This window comes from Hemicordylus capensis, chromosome 3 (assembly GCF_027244095.1).
Source record: "Hemicordylus capensis ecotype Gifberg chromosome 3, rHemCap1.1.pri, whole genome shotgun sequence".
NCBI lineage: Eukaryota > Metazoa > Chordata > Lepidosauria > Squamata > Cordylidae > Hemicordylus > Hemicordylus capensis.
The window spans coordinates 308,646,344-308,666,141 of NC_069659.1; the positions used below are offsets into that span (position 1 = coordinate 308,646,344).

General features: G+C 40.5%; 1 protein-coding gene across 10 annotated transcripts in view; it reads left to right on the top strand.

Annotated features, from left to right (window-relative positions):
* ACSL3 (acyl-CoA synthetase long chain family member 3) overlaps positions 1 to 19,798 on the top strand; it is a 99,981-nt gene that overhangs the window by 39,818 nt on the left and 40,365 nt on the right. For all 10 annotated transcript variants that reach the window (XM_053306738.1, XM_053306743.1, XM_053306733.1 and 7 more), the window contains one exon: positions 5,383 to 5,560. In XM_053306738.1, the coding sequence (XP_053162713.1) occupies positions 5,383 to 5,560 (178 nt within the window). The remainder of the gene's footprint in view (positions 1 to 5,382; positions 5,561 to 19,798) is intronic.

Below are 19,798 nucleotides of genomic sequence, written 5' to 3' on the forward strand. Positions count from 1 at the left end.
AGCAACACTGTTCCTTCTTTGTTTCTTGTGTCCTGCGTAGCAAACAGTATGATTTTCTGACTTAAAGTGTCCTATTCCAATCCACTTTAATTCACTGATGCCCAAGATGTCAATCTGTAGTCTGATACATTTCATTTTTCACTGTGTCAAGCTTTCCTATATTCATGCTTCTTATGTTGCATGATCCCATTTGAATTCTGTCTTTGCAGCCTCGGATTTTCTTTCTCTGCATAGCAATATCAGTCGCTAGACATCCAAAAGGCTTTAATCTAACTGCATCATAAACACCATTGGTACTCTTAAGAGATCCTCAGCTCTTCCTCAGTAACATGTTGAGTGCAATCCGACCTGAGGAGCCCATCATCTGGTACTACATGGACAATCATTCTATTTTGTCTGTCCATGTGTTCTTCTTGATAAAATACAAGAGTGGTTTGCCTTTGCCTCCTCCCGCACAGTATGAAATGATGCCTTTGTCATTGTCACTGAAATGATTGTCTGCCTCCAGCACCTTTATCGCTGCTGCCCAATGTAGGTGCCTGCTTGCTTTAGTTGGGCATCTGGGATGACCTTCGTGCTTTGGGTGACCCTATTGGGAGTATACCTCCCGGTGTACTTTGCTCAACCCTCCCTGGAACACCCCCCCCTCCATGCTGAGGCAGCATAGCAGGACTTGTGGGGGCATTATTGAGAGATCTGTTGGCAGTTCTGCCCTTCTGCTTTTCTCTTCAAAGCACCGCCTTCTCAGTACCCAGTTTCAGCCTGTCCTTTCTGCCTTTTGCCAGATCATATGATCTGAATAGGAAGTGAAATGTGTTCAGGTCTGCTAGTTGGACAGCATTACCTGTATTGAGAGTGGGCAGCAGCACTCTACTTCCAGAATGTTTATTCCTTATCAGCCTTTATTTATGAACAAGACAAATTGAACTTCATACACTAGATGCTAGTCTTCCTTACTGATTGCCCAGTGACCAAAACCATTTTTGTGCAGAGGGCATCTTAACGTCAAAGCACTGGAATAAGTGTTCTTTCTTGTGTGTCTAACTCCTGCCTTGTAATAGGAGGATTCTAATTGGAGTGAGTGCTGTGTGGAGCTTGGCCATTGTGGATATTGGTGTCCTAAAAATATATATAAGTGAAAGAATAGCCTTTCCCTCTTCCCACCCATCCACTTCCTGTCACCAGAGTGTTCTCCTCTTGCTAGAGAACTTGGCAAAGAGGATGGGTCAGTAATGGATGATGGGTGATCACAAGTAACGAATGGTTAGCGAGTCCAGCCAAAATATGTGGAACCCATGAGCAGTGAGTACATATGGTAAATATGTATAATAACCCTCATTGAGAATGGTTTGAAGAGTTATTAAAAACAAGTCGATGCTTACAAACTGGGCTTTTGATCACAGATTAGCATTTTTGCCACATAAGTTTCTTTTCTAAGCATAATTAGTGGAATGAATGTTCAGTATTAGGAAGCTTTAGGCCATTTTGTTACATAAGTTATTAATCTACTGGAGAGCTAAGAAATGCAGCAATGGATCTGCTTGCTTTTTTGTTCTGTAATGGTCTGATTAAAGTCTTTAGTCTTATCCACTCAGACTTTTTTAAGCCTAGGAAGCATTGTGAGCTTTTTTATATCTAAAGTGCAATCCAATCCATTAGCACTTCCATGAAAGTCTGTCTCTCTTTAGCATGATTGTCATTGGTTTTTCCACTCCATTCTGTGTCGTTGTCATTGTATATTGTACCTAGAAAAAACAGCCCCAGTAGCCATAGAGTTCTGAGAAGTTGTTTTCTTTACTTCAGCTTTGCTGGTGTACCATGTGTGAGAGTCAAATTTATTTCACTTTTTGCTTCATATCAGCTTGGGTAAGATTAAAGTTATCCACCTGTTCTTTTTCCTCCTTCAGTCCCATGGAGCTGATCTTATTCTTCTTCCCACAGTTGTGCGTCAGATTTATTTTTGGGATGGCTGGGGGAGGCAAGTAGAACCCTTTTACTTATACTTCATCAATCTGCTACAAAGAGATGGGGGCAGATAATGGAACATCCTCTCTTCTTCCTTCATTGCCTCCCATCTTGTGTCGTCAACTTAGTATTAATATGATGGAAGACAGTAGGTGCAGCTCACACAAACCAATGTACAGAGCCTCCAATTCACTACTTCTGAAGGCACTACATTGAGTAAAATTGCCAGTGTGGCACAGCAACCTGTCAATAAGGAGGCTCCAAGTTTTAAAATATGACCCAGGCACACTCATCCTATCCCTTATCAATTCCAGATTGGACTATTGCAATGAGCTCTTGCCATGTATTATAAGGGATTTCCCCTTGAGAGCATCCAAAAACTTCAGTTGGTGCAAAATGCTGCAGCTCAGTTGTTAATCAAGAAGTACATTAGTCCAGCTCTGAGTTTTTTGTATTTGCTGCTTATTTGTTTCCAAGCGCACTTATCAAGGTGTTGGTTTTAATCTTTAAAGCCTTAAACAGGTTGAGAGCTGGTTACTTTTAAGGAATACCTTCTCTTATATGTGAATTCTCAAATACTCTTTGGCATTGGGAGGGTCCTGCTGTGGCTATCTTCGCCATCAGAGAGATGGATGGTGGGCATCCACCAGGAGCAAGGCCTTTTCGGTGGTGGCATCGGCCCTGTGGAATGTCCATCCATTGGGGGCCCCACTCCATACTCTTTCAGGTGTCTGGTTAAAACAAGCTTTGTTGTTAGCATTTCAGGATGGCTGACTGTATATTGCTGTGGGAAGCCTTTTTTGGGCTATTAAATATTTCAGGCAGGTTTTCATCTTGTAACAGTATTATCTTTCATACTTCTTGTGTTTTGCTGATTCTGTTCAGTGCCTCTCCTCTGGTTCTTTTTTTTTTTTTAATATAAAACTGTGAGGGGATGCCTCAAAGTGCTTTTAAAAACCTACCACAGAAAATATCTCACATGCCCAGCATGTTTCAGATTGTTCCTTTTCCAAGGGCTCTTATTGATCCTTGAAACAAATTACAATAATAAGACTGCATCAACCTTATTGGAGCCTTGGATGAATGCCATTTATTTCAAGGATCAATAGGAGCCCTTGAAAAAGGAGCAATCTGAAACACGTTGAACATATAAAAGGGTTCTCCCCGCCCCGCACCCCTTGCTTGTTTGCTTGCTTGTTGCTTGTTTTGTCTGTTTATGTTGCATTGTTGGAACTGATTTGGATCGTTTAATGAGATATGTAGGATATAAATGTGTTGAGATCATATTGCTGTTTTTATTTAAGTGTTTTTTGAATTTTAATTATATTGTAAACTGCTTTGGGATTATTTTAATGAAAGGCAGTATAGAACAACAATAAATAAGTCCTTAGAGCAGTGTTGTGACCTAGCATCACAATTGTAACACATTCTGCAATTCTATTTTGTCCCATATGGTGGCACTGTGAGATAAGTGTTTATATCTCAGAACAAACACATGTTCTATAGATAAGCCTATTTTCTGATCTTGTTCTGGTATAATTCCTGGTGAATCAAAATTTGCTTTGCTTTTTAAAATACCTGCTTAAATAGAAATTGAAATAATAATAATAATAATTATTATTATTATTAAAATAAAAGTTTTTGAAAAATCTATAGAACTAGTCTGCTACAAAACTGCTCTCCAATTTCCTCTGGATTAGCTTATCATTTCTCTAGTAAACTGACTTCCAAGAACTTGTAGGGTTACATTTTTCAGCTTAGTATAAACATGTGATCTTTCTCAGCATCTGATTGATACTTGTGTTTCCTAATTCTAGTATGTAATGCAAAACTATGGGCAGGAGGCAAACTAGGCAGTCATGACAAATTAATCATTAACCATTAATTTCATTGGGACTTAGTCATGACTAACTTAGCCTGTGTATTTTCCCATTGAATTACGAGGGAAGTCACCTGAGTGGCATACAGTGCAATCCTTAGAAGTAAGTCTTACTAAAGTTAATGAGACATTCCCATGTAGTGTACTGAAGGTAGCAGCCTTAGTAACTTAGTCATATTGTAATTATGATTTGATTGATTAAGTACTGTCAAGTCAGTGTTGACTCTTAGCGACCACATAGATTCTCTCCAGGATGATCTGTCTTCAACTTGGCCTTTAAGGTCTCTCAATTGCTGCTGGTCGTCCTCTTCTCTTTCCTTGGTTGCTTGTGTTTGAGTATCATAAGCACCACACACACACTAGAGGGCAGTATCTATCTTTTGTGCTCACTTTTTGTCAAAAATGAAATGCTTTTATATTTGAAGGTATCTGTAGCCCCCTGAGCTTCTCCCTGAAAAACTGTTCCCACTGTGTACCCCACTCATTAGAGTCTGGCATAGGGGCTCCAGACAGAGGGGGAATCAGCTGAAAGTTGCCTCAGTCCAATTACCATCAATACTCACTCACTCCCACATCATTCTAGTATATCCCCTAGCACTCAAGTGTAGCTTTTTAGGAGGCACAGTGGCAAGGAAAGCCCCACTGTGTGAGCAACATTCCACTTAAGGATCTCTGGAGCCCAGTCATTGACTAAATATTTAAAATTGCGATTTAAAAAATCTTCTAGTTCTTTGGGATTAATAACTTTGAGATTCGTATTGAAATAAGTGGGAGAGGGGACAGAAAACGGGGGTTATAGGTCAGGCCTTGTCAAATTTTATTTGATTCCAGGAGTTGGGTCAAAAATTAAGCAGTTGGACAATGGATAGAGTTCTTCACAGAACTTAGTGACTGACGTTGTGGAAGGTGTGGGAAAATGGGCTTCTCATCCCTTTTACAAGTAACATGGAATAGAAACAGGGCTGTTCAGGGCAAGTCAATATTTTATTAAAATGCTCTTTTATTAAACCCCTCATGCCTGGGGTTTGTTGAGCCCTGTTATAGGCTATCTGTACTTAGAAGTATTAAAGTAAATAGTTCTTATGGCCCCCAAACTAATTTTGAAACAAGGCAAGTCTTGACCCATTTGATTCTGTAGGCAACAATTAACTGAGTTTGCTCTTCTCTTGCTGTTCTGGGAGTCTTGGAGCGTGGCCCACAGTACAGACTTGTGGAATGACTCTTCTTAACTAGTTCCTATTAAAATCACAAGGATAATCTATATTTTTGTGACAAAATAAATACATTCATTTGGCAAGGGAGATACAAGGCACTGTTAACTACTTTTTCTCGTATCTGTGTTTAAATTACTTGTATAGCACTGTATAGGTACATAATGCATTACCAAGTAATATTTGCAGAGGATGGACCCCATGAGCCTTACTGACTATGTGTTGATGGTGAGGGGGAAACATGCGGAGGGGAGGAGTTACAAGGAGAAATGTGCAAATGCAGTCACACTTAAGCTTAGTTTCTCTATTAAAGTCTGTATTTTATAGGTCATCCTTGGAAAGTATGACTGGCTTTCATATGAAGAAGTTTACACTAAAGCTTATAATTTTGGAAATGGATTAGTGGTGTTGGGCCAGCAACCAAAGACGAACATTGCCATCTTCTGTGAGACTAGAGCAGAATGGATGATAGCTGCTCAAGCTTGCTTCATGAACAACTTCCAACGTAAGTACTCTTTCAGTGGCAGTATCTACATCTGGTATTCTTTCTGAACACACTGAAGTTTGTATATCACTTTGTTATATAGGACAGCTGCTGGTATAACTAAATCAGTGTGATTATAATTAAATTATTACTAAATTCTTCACATATCTCATCATGGTTGGTTGGTTTTTCCTTTAGTGAGAGTCAGACAACACCATAAATATGAGAGAGCAGCTGTTGGGCTCTTATCTGTTTGTATTGTGCATGGATGTTGGTAAGGAATTAGAAGATTGAGGTGAACACAGGTAAAATTCATGTACAATGAGAGAGTTCTACGCAGAGACCAGTTTTACACAACTTTTAACATTAACTCAAAATAAAATCAATAAATTTTTGGAAAAAGGTCTAAGGTAAGAAGGTATAATAGGCTATTGTAAGCAATTTGGAAAAGCACTTTGAAAGCCAGATTTGCTTTCTTCTTTGGCAGATCATTTTGGCCTCTCTATTATTAAAGTGTTGCTGCTTCTGTCTCTCCTCCTCCTCTCAGCACTCTGAAAAATGGAACTGACGCCCATTTAAAGTAACACTTGGTTCAAGAGAGTTACACATAATCTTTCTCTTTGCAAAGACCTCCATAAGCTTCATCTGTAGTACTTTGTCACCTTTTGGGACAGCAGGGCTTGTGCACATATTGGCATCAGCAGTGCAGAGGCCTGGTCAGTAATGTCTTCGATTGGTGCAACCTCTAGCATCTGGTCCCAGTGAGCCAGGGGGGTGCCAGAGGAGGCACAGTTGCCTCTGCTTCCTGGCACTTGCGGTTGCTCTGTCCTGCCCAAAGGCTGCACTGCTCTGCCTGACAAATGGCCAGCCTGCAGGCAGTATGGCTCTCGGGTGGGGTGGGTGAGAGAAGAGCTACCCAAGCTGCCTGCTTGGGCGCTCCCGTCTCGTTAGGACGAGCTGCTGTTAGGACGAAACACTACAGCTTATGGAGTGTTATGGCCTTACTGTCTGAGATCATTGCAGTCTTTCTGGTTGCTAGGATACAGGAACTGGCATAGTTTCCCTTTACAGGGTGAACAGTGGTGGTTGCACTGGTAGGGAGGCAAGGTAGAATGGGAATGGACAGCTAGTAAAACTAATTTTTCAGATACTGGACAATTGTCTGAATGGTATCTTTGCTCTTTGTTTCTGGTGAAATGAGTGTGAGTGTTTGTTCTCAGTGTAACACTCTACAGTAAGAGTAGGATATTTTTGGTATGAGTTTTGTTGCCGCTTTTCACTTATTTGCCATTGTCATGAAATCCACCCATCTCAATAACTTTCATTAGAATGAAATAGGGGTACAGCCAAGAAAATATATATTCCTTCTGTCTACTTTCTCCTGTAAGTGTGACAGATACTAGGCTGGGATCCCAAGAACAGCACCACTGTGTTGAACTTCAGCATTCCCTATGCCATATGGCAAATTGCTACTGAAAGTGACTGCTTAGGGTGTCTGCTGTACAAAGATAAGTCAAAAGTCACACTGAGAGTGCCCAAGCCCTTAAGAATGCTCATGCTCACATGATGTGCAGTGTTAGAGAGGCAGCATGTTCTGGTGCTACGGCGGCCTTGAAAGCAGTGTCCGGGCTGCTTGGAATGGGTAGTTGCCCAAGTGATGCTTCTGCTAGTCTCCCCACTGTCCCAAATCGGCTTCTAGGCTGAGGTCCAATGTGGCCACAAGCCCTCAGTCATTTTGAATGCAGTGGTAGGTAGAAACCTATTTACTGTGTTTGTCCAAAGACTGGGAAAGTGTTTTGTGACCAGCTGAAATCCATTGGAGTCTGTTCCTGTTCCCGTTCCCTTGCCTCCTCAGGTCAAGGCATACAAACTCTGCAATTGCTGAGGTGCGCCTTGGCATTGCACCAAGTGTGTCGCTAAGTGTGCTCTTGGTGATGCATTTGGAGGCTTAATTTGGATTCTCTTTTCTTTTTAATATTTGCCCTGCCTAATTTCTATAATAAACAGCAGCAGTTTAGTAAGAGGCTATGAGGGAACCTAATTAAGATAGAAATGCAAATGGCAACTGCTGAGAGTCCTACCAATTACCTGCGGTAACTAGGCTTCTCAATGAAAAGCCATGGCTAACTGAGCAAAGAGGCACCTTTCCAAAGTGGTGATTCTCTTTATTTAGTATTGGGAGAACAATTGGCACTATCCAGCCCAAACACAGCATCCTTCCCATGGCTGTTGCTAGTGTCTCTCTTGCATTTCTCTTTCAGATTGTGAGCCCCATGGGGACAGGGAGTCATTTTATTTATATCTGTATAAACCACTTTGGGAACTTTTGTTGAAAAGTGGTATATAAATATTCATCATAGTATAATACTGGAGACCTCAAGAATTACCCAGTTGAGTATTTAACATGTATCATAGACTGTAAACCTGTGCCCATGTCACTGTTTTAAATATAGCACCTACCTGTTAATAAACATGAAATATGTTTGTTTCAGCATTGTGCTAGGAGCACTATGGAACAGTTCAAAAAGTGCTTCCTCTTGCTTTTTGTAGCTCTGAGTTTTCAGATTGTGGCTCCTTGTGCTTTAACTGACTTTGTAATGAACTGTTACATTACGTGATGTCAGAAATAAGAAAAACAATCCACCCACCACATATAATATTCTGTAGATCCTAATCTGTTATGAACATGGAAACCACAATTTTATTTTCACAATGAAAATTGCAAACGTGAAATCACAATGATAAAAACAATCAAATAAAATTTCATAGAATAATTATACTGCCATTCCTACAAAATATAAGTAAAAGAGTGCACTGCAATTTTGCGTGTTGGAGCTTGCCAAAAGTCTGTGCTCTTATTGTTGGAATTCCTTTGAAGAGTATGTAGTCAAAGTAGTTCCTTTATGCCAGCCAAACGTGTTTCGATCCTCCTGATCTTTCTCAGTGGCTTTTGGAGCAACCCTTGTATAGCTTCTTCCTCCACCACAGCAGCACTATAGAAATATCATATCATGAAGTTACTACACAGTATATTCATTCTTACTAAGCATCTTGAATTATACATGCATACATACATACTTGTAAATGTTAAACATCATTACTTACATGGCATTCTCCAAGTACTTTTAAATTGTAAGTCTGTATCCTTTGCCGCCTTCAGAAAAAAGTAAGCATAAATGCTCAACTCTGATGTAGAATACATAGGTCTCCCCGGGACCTGGACCCTCAGGGGATTGAATGAAGATGTAAATTAGGGAGTGATATGAGGTGTTGGCATGAAATGATCTTTTCCTTCTGCTTGATGTGCTTTGATGTAGATGGATTGTGGACCTAGCTATAATACATAGATTGCCATGAATTGTTCTTATGTTGTTAAAAACAACACCTAAATGTTTGCAGAATTGGGTCCTTTTAAGAGTTATATAGTGATACCAATCTACAACAGCTGGGGTTAATTTGTTAGTTGTACTATATTTTCTTCTCTCTATTTATTTATTTATATTGCTGAGAGGTACATTTTATTAATTTGAGATCAGCAGCATTGTTAAGCATGGACAACCACTTTTACTAGAAATCTGTCAGCCTCTCTGCACCATACTGGCCTCTGTTAACCTTCCTTTTCACTTTACCCCAACTTGGGTCCTCAAGTCACTGAGGGAGCTTAAACAGCTAAATCTAATCTTTGGCTTAACTGAATCTAATTTCAGTTCTGTTCTTGGCACTACAAATATTTGTCCTTAATACTTTGAATTTAAAAAAGGTGATTGTTTCCTGTCTTAAATTGCAAACACTTTATGTGCTTACTGAACGTTAGGATTTTTCTCATTCTAATCCCCATGTGGATATTTCATGAGGGGTGATCAAAAATGAATAATAGATTCCTAGTCTTAGCTCTCTTCTGAAAAATCCCTGTAGATTTTTACTCTGCCGTAATGAGCTAGTTCAAACAGAATTCCAAGCCATGCTTTGGCACTATATGAACAAGCCTTTTGCCTTACTGTCAGATTCAGAATCCTTGAATCCTGAGTTTTTTTAGCAATCCATAATTGGCCATTTCTTCTGAATTGGGCATGCTATAGTTTGCTGAAAACCTGGAACAAAGTGAGAGAATCCAAGGTGAGGGCAGGGTACATAGGGGCAAACCTAACTTTCCTAGTGTCAAACTATGGCTTGGTGTTATGTCTGAAGCATTAAGAAGTGGGTTCCCCCAGGGAATTTGTACTGTGACCTGTGCTCCTTAATTTGCTAAATGCTTGAAGTTGGGGGAACCAGCAGGGGCAGATCCAGGATGAAATTACAGGGGTTGCAACAGGAATCCCACCCCCCACCCCGCGTATAAATTATTGGAGCTTGGATTTTCTCTCACTTGCAAATACATGATGTCAGGGGTGTCAAACTCCAGTCTGGTGGAGGGCCAGATTGGAGTCTGATGAACCTCTGGGGAGCCGCACAGGCTTACAGCACCTCGCACCGCTTTGTCTTCCTCTTCCCCCATTTCTCTCATTCCCTTTCTCCCCCAGCCATTCCCCTGCCATTTATATTAACTGAATGCACTACCTTTTACACCAAAACACTCAGAGGAATATTGAGTTTTAAAAAAATTATATTTAGAAGAAATTCTGAACAACATACCTGCTGATACCAGATTTTGCACACATAATCCTGACACTCTTCCCTCTTCCTCATTCCCTTATAGAGATGTTGCTAGGTACTAAAAAGATCTCGGTCTTGGGCCAACAGAGCCTCCCCACATTATGATAATTAAACCCTTTTATGCTTTCTAAAGATATCAAACATTCTCCTTTCCACTAGTTTACTTCACCACTAAAAATTAATCTCCTTTTTCTCCTGCAGTCAGTATGCACACACTATTTATAACCAGTGTGGTGTAGTGATTAGAGTGTTGACTAGGACTGGGAGATTTGGCATACACCAATCAGTCATGAAACCTGTTGCAGGACTTTAGGTGAGACTCCCTCTCCCTCTCATATCTCCAAACCTGATTCACAGGTTTGTTGTGAGGATAAAAGTGGGGAGGAAAGATCATGTACACTACCCTGAACACTTTGGAGAAAGAACAGGATATGTGTCAATAACATATACATACTTATATTGACTTTTAGCCACATGCACTCCAATCTTCAACATGTAAACTCAGAAGCAAACTCAAACAGCATTTTTTACACCTATCACAGCAGCAAGCAGTCCAGTTTTCATTTTGTTTAAGCAAAAAGCATAAACTATAGTGTATGTCTATACCCTACAGTGTGTATAGTGTCTATAACAAAAAGCCACCAATTTGGTTTCAAACAGGACTGCAGAATGCCATATATGGTTACCCCAATTTCTTAGGATTTAAAGACAACCAAGCATTTCATTGGCAAGAGACTTTTTAAAATGAGTTTTTTGTGTATAAAAATAGACTTTTGGTGGAGGAGGCTTCATGTTTATTTTAGCAATTTGTGAAGCTACTTTCAAAAAGTTGAGGTATTTAGTCAATTACAAACTTATTAAAAAGACAATATGTAAGTTATATATGAGCTACTGTTACTAGCACAAAGCAAAATAAAATAGTAATGATTATAAGGGGAAACATGTTTGAGAAATAACCATTTTCTAATATTTTGCTATTTAAGCCATCTTTGTTGCTAAAAAAAGCAGCATATTTTCCACAATAAGATATATTGTTGGGATGGAGAGGGTTTTTCTTAAAAGCTTGTATGAGAACTGGAAAAGATTTTTTTAAAGTGTAAAACTCTCTCACACAAACACAAAGAAACACATGCACACAAATTGAGATTACTTCTCTCACATGTGTGTGAGGGAGAGAGCCAGAATAGCAGCAGAAAGTAAAGTTAGTTAACCCTTTTTTTGACACTGCTGCCAAGAAACTGCCGATCTGGATCTAAATTCACAGGGGGTGCAACTGCACCCTTGCGCACGCACACACCCCTAGATCCGCCCCTGGTAACCAGTGAAGGGGCCAGATCTACAGATGACACTAAATTGTTCAAAATGGTGAAATCCAAAACAGATTGTGAGAAGCTCCAAACGGGTGACTCCAAACTGGATGAATGGGCGACAAAATGGCAAATGCGGTTCAGTATAAGCAAGTGTAAAGTGATACTTATTGGGGCAACTCCCACCACCCCCGCCGCCGCCGCCGCTAGCTTCACGTATACACTGATGGGGTCTGAGCTGTCAGTGACAGACAAGGAGAGAGATCTTGGGGTTGTGGTGGATAGCTCATTGAAAGTATCTATTCCGTGCATGGCAGCTGTGAAAAAGGCAAATTCCATGTTGGGAACATTAGGAAGGGTTTTGAAGATATTAGCATTTTTATTTATGATGCCCTTATACAGATCTATGGTGTGGCCACATTTGGAGTACTGCATGCATTTCTGCTCCTCATGTTTTAAGAAGGATATTGTAGAACTGGGAAAGGTGCAGAAAAGGGGCAACCAAGGTGATTGGGGCCTGGAGCAACTTCCTTATGAGGCAAGGCTACAGCATCTGGGGCTTTTTAGTTAGGGAAAGAGGTGACTATGGGGAGACATGATAAAGGTGTATAAAATTATGCATGACATATTAAATTTTTTTAGACATATAAATTTTTCTTCCTCTCGCACCACACTATAAATACCTGTTGCAGGAGAGAGGGCATACCCTCACCCCTTGCCTGTGGGTTTCTCAAGGGCATCTGGTGGGCCACTGGGTGAAATAGGATACTGGACTAGATAGGCCATGAGCCTGATCCAGCAGGGCTGCTGCTATGTCTTATGATGAATTCCTCCATAGAATTCATTGCAGGAACCACTGCCTTGATTACTTTCTTGTTTAATGTTTTAGGGTAATTGGGAACTTGGAAGTTCAGGGAAAAATAAAAATCTCCTTTAAAACACTTTAAGAAACAGTAAGGGATTTTTTCTTTGACAGTAGTTCCATTCCAACTTCTTGAAATATTTTAACCTTAAAATCTAGCAGAATATTAAAACATCTGGTGTAGAAAAGTATGCACTTTAGATCAGGAGGGAAGGAAGATAGTCAGAGTTTAGTTGGACATCTCAAGTTTCTGAGACGTGCTTCAGCTCACAGCATGACACAGCATTTGGTGATCTCAAATGAATGAACTTGGCTGACTTGTTTGCTGGCAGATGGTAATATTTACTGTGCATTTTTCACGTAGTCACTTCTAAAAGCTGAGTTGCAACCAATGAAGCATGGCTTACATTTTATTTAACTGTGAGGAAAAATGTTTGCTATTACAGTTTTTGACAAGTATTGCTCTTCCTAACGTCATTATGTGCTGTGTCTCAACTTACAGTGTTTCTTTAAATAAATCAATTTGTAGTCTTTCCTACCTGAAAAAATACAAGAAAATGCATAAAAATGCTGCATTTTAAAAACCTTATTTTCAGGATATTTCACCTGATTCTTAGGTTAGATTTTAAGCATGTCTAACCAAATATTATGAATTTTAACCAGAATTTTAACCAAATTTTCACTCATGAGTATCCTGTTTGTACACAAATTCCTATCTTATTTACTGGAGCTACTCAAAAGGCCAGTGTCCATAAGAAGTATGAATAAGGTTAGCATTTCCCTTTAAATTGTCTCCAGATACATTGATGTCTAGAACTGGTGGTTGCATGGTGTTTTCCCAGGATTTGCTAGATCTTTTCTTGTTGAATGGTTCTTTATGATTATTTGAATCCAGCTCCACACTAGGCAGAATTGTATTTAGAGGTTTATGTCTTGAATAACTATTAGAAAGTAACAAATATACAGCTGGATGATTTTACTTTATAGTGGTTTGTAATACTGTACATCGGACTCTGTTGTCTGTCCATGAGAAAGTGTTATGCACAATGTTAAGTGTCAGCTCTGTAGATCAGGCTGCATGATGATTTGCAGCTGCTATAGATCACTTCATCTTTTCCTCCATGATGCCCTGTGCACCATTTGGTGAGCTGGACAAGCTTCTTGACTTAACTGCTGAATTGTTGTTCACTTCATTCCATCCCTCCCCCTCTCTGTAGGTGAACAATATCTATTATTGAGAGATTATATTTTTCCTTCTACATCTTGCTGTGATCTGGCAAAGGAAATCTTGTGTTTACATAGCAGGGGTCACTGGACCAAGTAGAAAGAGCACATGGGAACTAATAAAGGCAGTCTCTTGTACTTTGCTCCCACCAAATTAAAGAAAACAATTGACATGTGTATTCATTCTAAGACAGTTTGGAGTTGTTTCTTGATAAATAGCCTTTTGAAAAAAAGTGAAGTTCAATGGCTCAATTCTTGACTAAAAGAAAATAGTTGGGGTGGTGAGTTATTCTAGTGGACAAATGGCCTGATCATATGCAGAATTAGGCCTAGATGCAGAATTAGACTTCTATGCAGAAGTCCACTGATCTCTAGGCCTAGCAGTGGTGGCTGCTGCCTACTGGGCCTGGGGGGCTGAGTGGAAGAAACGGAGCCGGGGTAATTATAGGTAAGGCTAGTAGTAGGCAGGTCCAACCCTAAGTTAGAAAGAAATGGAAGGGCAATCGCCAGCCCATTGTGTTCTCCAATCTCTCAACAAAAATCTTCAACATTCACACCAGCACTTGGCAGCTGGCTGTTTAGTGCTAAATTTGCCCCTTGGTTGGCTGAGTAAACCATTAGAATGGTTAATTGTGTCAGTGAGGCAATGGCCACTCTCTTTCTCTAAAGTCCCTGTGCCTGTTTGTCTCTTCAGTAGTTCTTCATCCCTTCTATCAGCATTGCCACCATTTTTGCCCCACCTTGCAATCTCAGTTCTCCGCTCCCATGCAGGACCAGGCTAAGAAGACCAGCTGACGTGAGGGTTGGAGTCTTGAGTATGCAGCACCTGCATACACACAAGTTCCACACCGTTTGAAAAATACCACAACATATTTGGCGCCACACATTAGTTTCTTTTTTCACAAATATACACATACTTGCTCTTTTTAAGCATGCCTTATTTCTCCCTTTCTCATAATAGAAAACATTTCTGGAATATGTCCTTGGCCTGCATGCAACTGTTACTTGGGCGTAAGCCCCAATGAATTCATTAAGGCTTTACTTGGAATAAACTGTATAGAATTGGCTGTAGTTCTATGCAATATCTACTTGAGGGGATCCTCAAGTATCAGATTTGAAAATTAAGCCATATAAATAAAAATCGCAAACCTGTCCAAAGAACTTATGCTGAGGGCCTCTCCTTTCAGTACCACTACCCACCCCCCAACACACACAAACAAAAACCTGGCATAAGGACTACTGAGAAATGCAGCTACTTGGCTATTTTAGACTGGACTGATTCCAAGCTATGCCTGTTGGGTGGGCCATAACTACAAGGCAATCTCATAATTCATAACAAATAAAAAGAAATCTTCCTGCATTAAAGACACATTTCAGATCGGATAAGTTTGAAGTTTTCCAGTTAGTAAAACATGGCATTTTAACTTAAATCATTTGGAAACTACAACCCTCCCCTTATTTCACTCTTGAGAGGAGAAAAATAAGGGAGCTAGCAACAGGGTTTGCTTAAAGTCCCAGAACAAGAGGGAAGGCAGGGGCTATTTGCTTGCTTGTTAGTAAAAGAACTACCCAGAGGAAGTGCCAGTCAACCATATCCCACCCCATTCTCTAGATCTCTGAACGTTGCCAAGATTTGCTAGTAGCGTTTTAGAAAAGAGCCCCCAGGAAATGCTGAAGAAATCCAGCGCCTTCTGCAGGCTCGGTTGGGATTATAGTCGTGCAGAATGTTTTGACTGGAAATCGGCTGTTTTGAGCTCAAAACAGAACACAAAATTCACTTTGTGTACATCCCTGGTAGGAGTGCTGAGTGAGGAGAAGAGGGCTGGCTTCCCCCCAGAGAAGGGTAGCCTTCCTGCTCTGAACTCCATTTGCTTGCAGAGTACTCTCATTTTGCACCAAGATCTCCAGAGAGGCCACTCAGTCTGCCTAGAAGGATCCTTGGAAATCAGATGACTGGGCTATACTTGCTTGTCAGCTATTGGTCACAATAGGTGCCTGTAAACTATTCTAACTTCTGATTGGTTTGGGGCAGGGCTAGACTCTGCCCAACCTTGGGGATGGGGAAGAAACAGATGTAAATCCTGATTGGTGCTGGGGCATCAATTTGGGTGGTGACTGTATATGGTAATTACTTCATTTGGGAGCAACAGTTACCACTGGACACCCTAATGAGGAAATGAGTTTACAAAGGAATTAGAAAAAAGAGATAGCCAAGAGATAGCTCCATCTAATGGCAAACAGTAGAAATACAAAAGCAACATTCAAGCAAGGGCATTGGATATATGATACAGTGGTCCCTCGACTTACGAACTACTCGACATAAGTATTTTTTGAGTTACAAACGGCAGTTTTAGATCCGGTTTTAGATGGGGTTTCCTCGACTTACGAATTTTACATGCGGTTTCCTTGACTTGCCTGCCTGTTTACTGCCTTATTCTTGAAAAGAAATGTTCCTGTGCAGTTTGCAAGCCTTACTGGGGGTCTGGGTCTTTTTTCTAGGCTCCGGAACACATTAATCCGTTCCCAATGCATTCCTATGGGAAACCGCTTTTCGACTTATGAACTTTTCGACTTACAAATGTGCGTTAGGAACGGATTAATTTCGTAAGTAGAGGGACCACTGTATATGTTTTGTGTGAGTCTGGGGGGCTGGCAAGAGGGTGGGCATTTGGCAATTTATTTATTTTATTTTATTTATTAGATTTGTATACCACCCTTCCAAAATGGCTCAGGGCGGTTTACAGCATGATAAAAACAATTAAAAACAAATTAGCAATTAAAATCAAACTATTAAAACACAATAAAACCAATTAAACAACTAAAAACCCTGGAAATCAAGGTAACAATTTAAAACAATGTAAAACAGTTAATCATTTAAAATGTTCTCTCTGCCCCATATGAGGATCCCCTCTGATGCCTAGTATCAGACTCCTGCCTGGGACCAGTTCAATGTCTCATTTAATTTATTTCAGCATGGTTTTGATTTCTTAATTTCACCCCACTCCTCCTCAACCTCAACATCAGTGATATTGTGAACCACTGTGCTCCATCCCCCTAAGTTGGCTGAAAGAAGTACTTCCACCCTGCTGTACGCTGACAGTGCTGCAATCCTCTCAAGAACTCCCATTAGGCTAAGGAGCAGGGGCGTATCTATGGTGGGGCAGGCAGGGCATGTACCCTGGGCGCCACTTGAAGGGGGGTGCCATTTTTTAAATTTTAAATTTTAAAAAATGGCCACCGCGCATGCTCAAATGGTCCCTGCGAGGCCCTAGAAGCCAGTGGGGGGAGGGGAAACCTTTGCAGACCCCCTCACAGCCTTTAGGAAGCCCTCCCAAAAGGGCTACAGGTATTTATTAAAAAAAATTAATATAATATATATGTCACTGTACACATATTCAGATTGGCACTATGTACAGAGAATCAGGGCTTGTGAATACTGAGCTGAAGCTTATGAGCTAGGATTGTATTCATTTGCTCTTACTTTGCTTCTTGTGATAAGTGAATTAAATGTGATGTCTTAATAATATGGCTATTAATGGTGAGTTGTCTTTGAATCAGTGTGAAATCCTTAATATTAAGGCCCACTGGGAGTTTCTTGCTCTCTTTCTCTCATTTTAACTGTCTTTCTGAAAAATTAGAATCTATTCCAAGCAGTGACACAGTTTACTCTGCATATCCTTTAATTATTTTCAGAGTATCTAGGAAAAGTCAAATTCTCTATTTATTTTTAAATAGTGATGCTACAATGCATAGTAGAGAATTTGACAGGCACTTCTGTTTAGTTTTCCAAGTACACCTCCACATAGTATTGAGGTATTTCATGAGCCCCAGCATACTGAAATTTGTAGTTTTCCAGCATTTTTTAGTCTGGCTACATCCACTGCTAAAAGGTTTTTGAAATATTAAAAGCTTAACGAGCTTGACTTGTATTTTTCAGCTGATATTATGGTAAATATCAGCTGATATTATAATATCAGCTGATATTATGGTAAATATCTGAAAGATGGGTATCAGATGTTTGAACAGGGGGCGCAATTTCAGTGCTTGCCCTAGGCACTATTAAGGAGGGCTTTGGCAGCTCTAGCTCAGCTCTGCAAGGATGAACAGAACAAAATTAACTATCAAAAAACTAAAATCATGGCCTTTGCTAAGAGACCCAAGACTCTTTTCTGGAGTATAGAAGGCCATAAGATTGAGCAAGTAATCTTTTTTAGGTACTTGGGTGTGGTCGTGCATGCCTCAGACTCCAAAAGGGCCTATGTTGTTCTTGCCGCACAGAGGAGTTCCTCTGCCATTCTGAAATTTCTGCAGGCCAAAGACAACCAATACATCCCTACAGCGGTCAAATTATTTCAAGCCAAGTCATTGGCACAGCTCCTCTATGATGCACAATTGGGTCCCCCGCAACAGCTTTGCTCCTCTGGAACTGGTACAATCCAAACTTTTAAAAGCTGTCCTCCGTCCCATGATGTGTGTCATTGTCCGACTAGAGACAGGAATGATGAAAGTGGAGGCTAGAGTATGGCTGGCCATCCTTATCTGCGGGGTAAAACTTCCTCATGGACTGGCCCCCCTGACTATCCAGGACTCTTTCCTATCCTCTTGGAAAAGAGCTATTCAGACCAAACTGTCAAGCTTCAAATTCTTCCTCCGCCTCCTAATAGCTATGGAATATGACCAGGTCAAATCTGTGCTTAAACAAAGGGTAACAGACACAGAACGCCAAACAGACCTAGGCAGAGTCCCAAACTTCCCGACACTGGAAAGTATGAGAGACCTCCCCACTCCTACTGCATATCTGTCACTACCAGAAATCCCAGCCCACAGGAGGACCTTTACTTTGGCGTGCTGCCATATCCTTCTGTCAGCTGTTCTAGAAGGCAGGTTCAGGAAGATCCCACTTGTGGAGAGACTATGTCCTTGTGACACAGGGCAGGTCGAAACCACAGTGCATGTTCTCCTCTTCTGCCCCTTCTATAGAGATAGCCGCACCAACCTCATCTCACCAGTACTCCTCAGGCATCCTGGTCGCTCAAGTACATTTTTATACCTTGCTGCTGATCTCAGATGATGATCCCACCATCATGCACAACACTGCAAAATTCTGTGCTGCAGAATCTTCAAGGCCTTGACAGCTTCCACATAGTGGGCCTGCAGGCTGAACCTACATAAACCCCGTCTCAGCCTCTGCTCTCACATAAATTATTGTAATCTCCTTTTAATTGCTTACTTTTAATCTCTTCTATGTACTTCTAAACACCTGTAACTATTTTTAAAGTAGTTTTATATGTTGAGCCCTTCTGGCCTACCTAGTCATTCTAAACCGCCTAGAGCCTTTGGAGCCAGGCGGTATACAAATTAAATAAATAAAATACTGCTTCCTAGGCTCTAGTCTTCTCTCCCATAGACAGCCTTTGTAATTCATATATTACATATTGAAAAACTTAAATTTATTTCTTCCTTACTACTACCCTAAACTTTTATAGCTCCATAACAATAATCTTATATTTTATACTGTTTATCCTACCCCTTGCCTGTATCTTATGTCTTTTCCCTTTTTTAATTGTTCTATGCTGTTCTAAGACTGAAATAAAGATTGATTTCTTAACTTGCAATCAATTTTTATGGGAAGTGCCTGTAGTGCTTACATTACCTGTAATTCTTATGAGTGCATTTTTTGTGGAATGGTCTTATTGTGAAGCTTTCTTTCTAATAGTTAAATATTGCTATACTATGTGTGATTAATAATCAGCCTTTTAGTTGTTACAAAAACTATATTTGGAAGGCCACAACCAAGGAAATGATTAATTTGTATTTATTTATTTCTCTGTGTAAACTGCTTTGGAAACTTTTTGTTGTTGTTGAAAAGCAGCATATAAATACTTGCTGCTGCTCTACCTGGGGTTGCCATTCAAGACAACCTGGAATCATCAGCTGTCCCAAAATGCCATGGCCCAGCTACTTATGGGCAATGGAAATATGATCATGTTTCACTTTTGCTGAGGTTGATCCATTGGCTACAAGTTCACTTCCGGGTCCAATTCAAGGTGCTGGCTATCACCTATAAAACCCTTCAGGGTTTGGCGCCTGCGGACCTTCAGGACCGCCTCTCCCATGCAACTTGGACCCGCCCTGTGAGGTAGTCTCAGCCTGTGAGGTAGTCTCAGGTCCCAGGGGAGGTACATGGGGCTCATGGGAAGGCCTTCTCTGTTG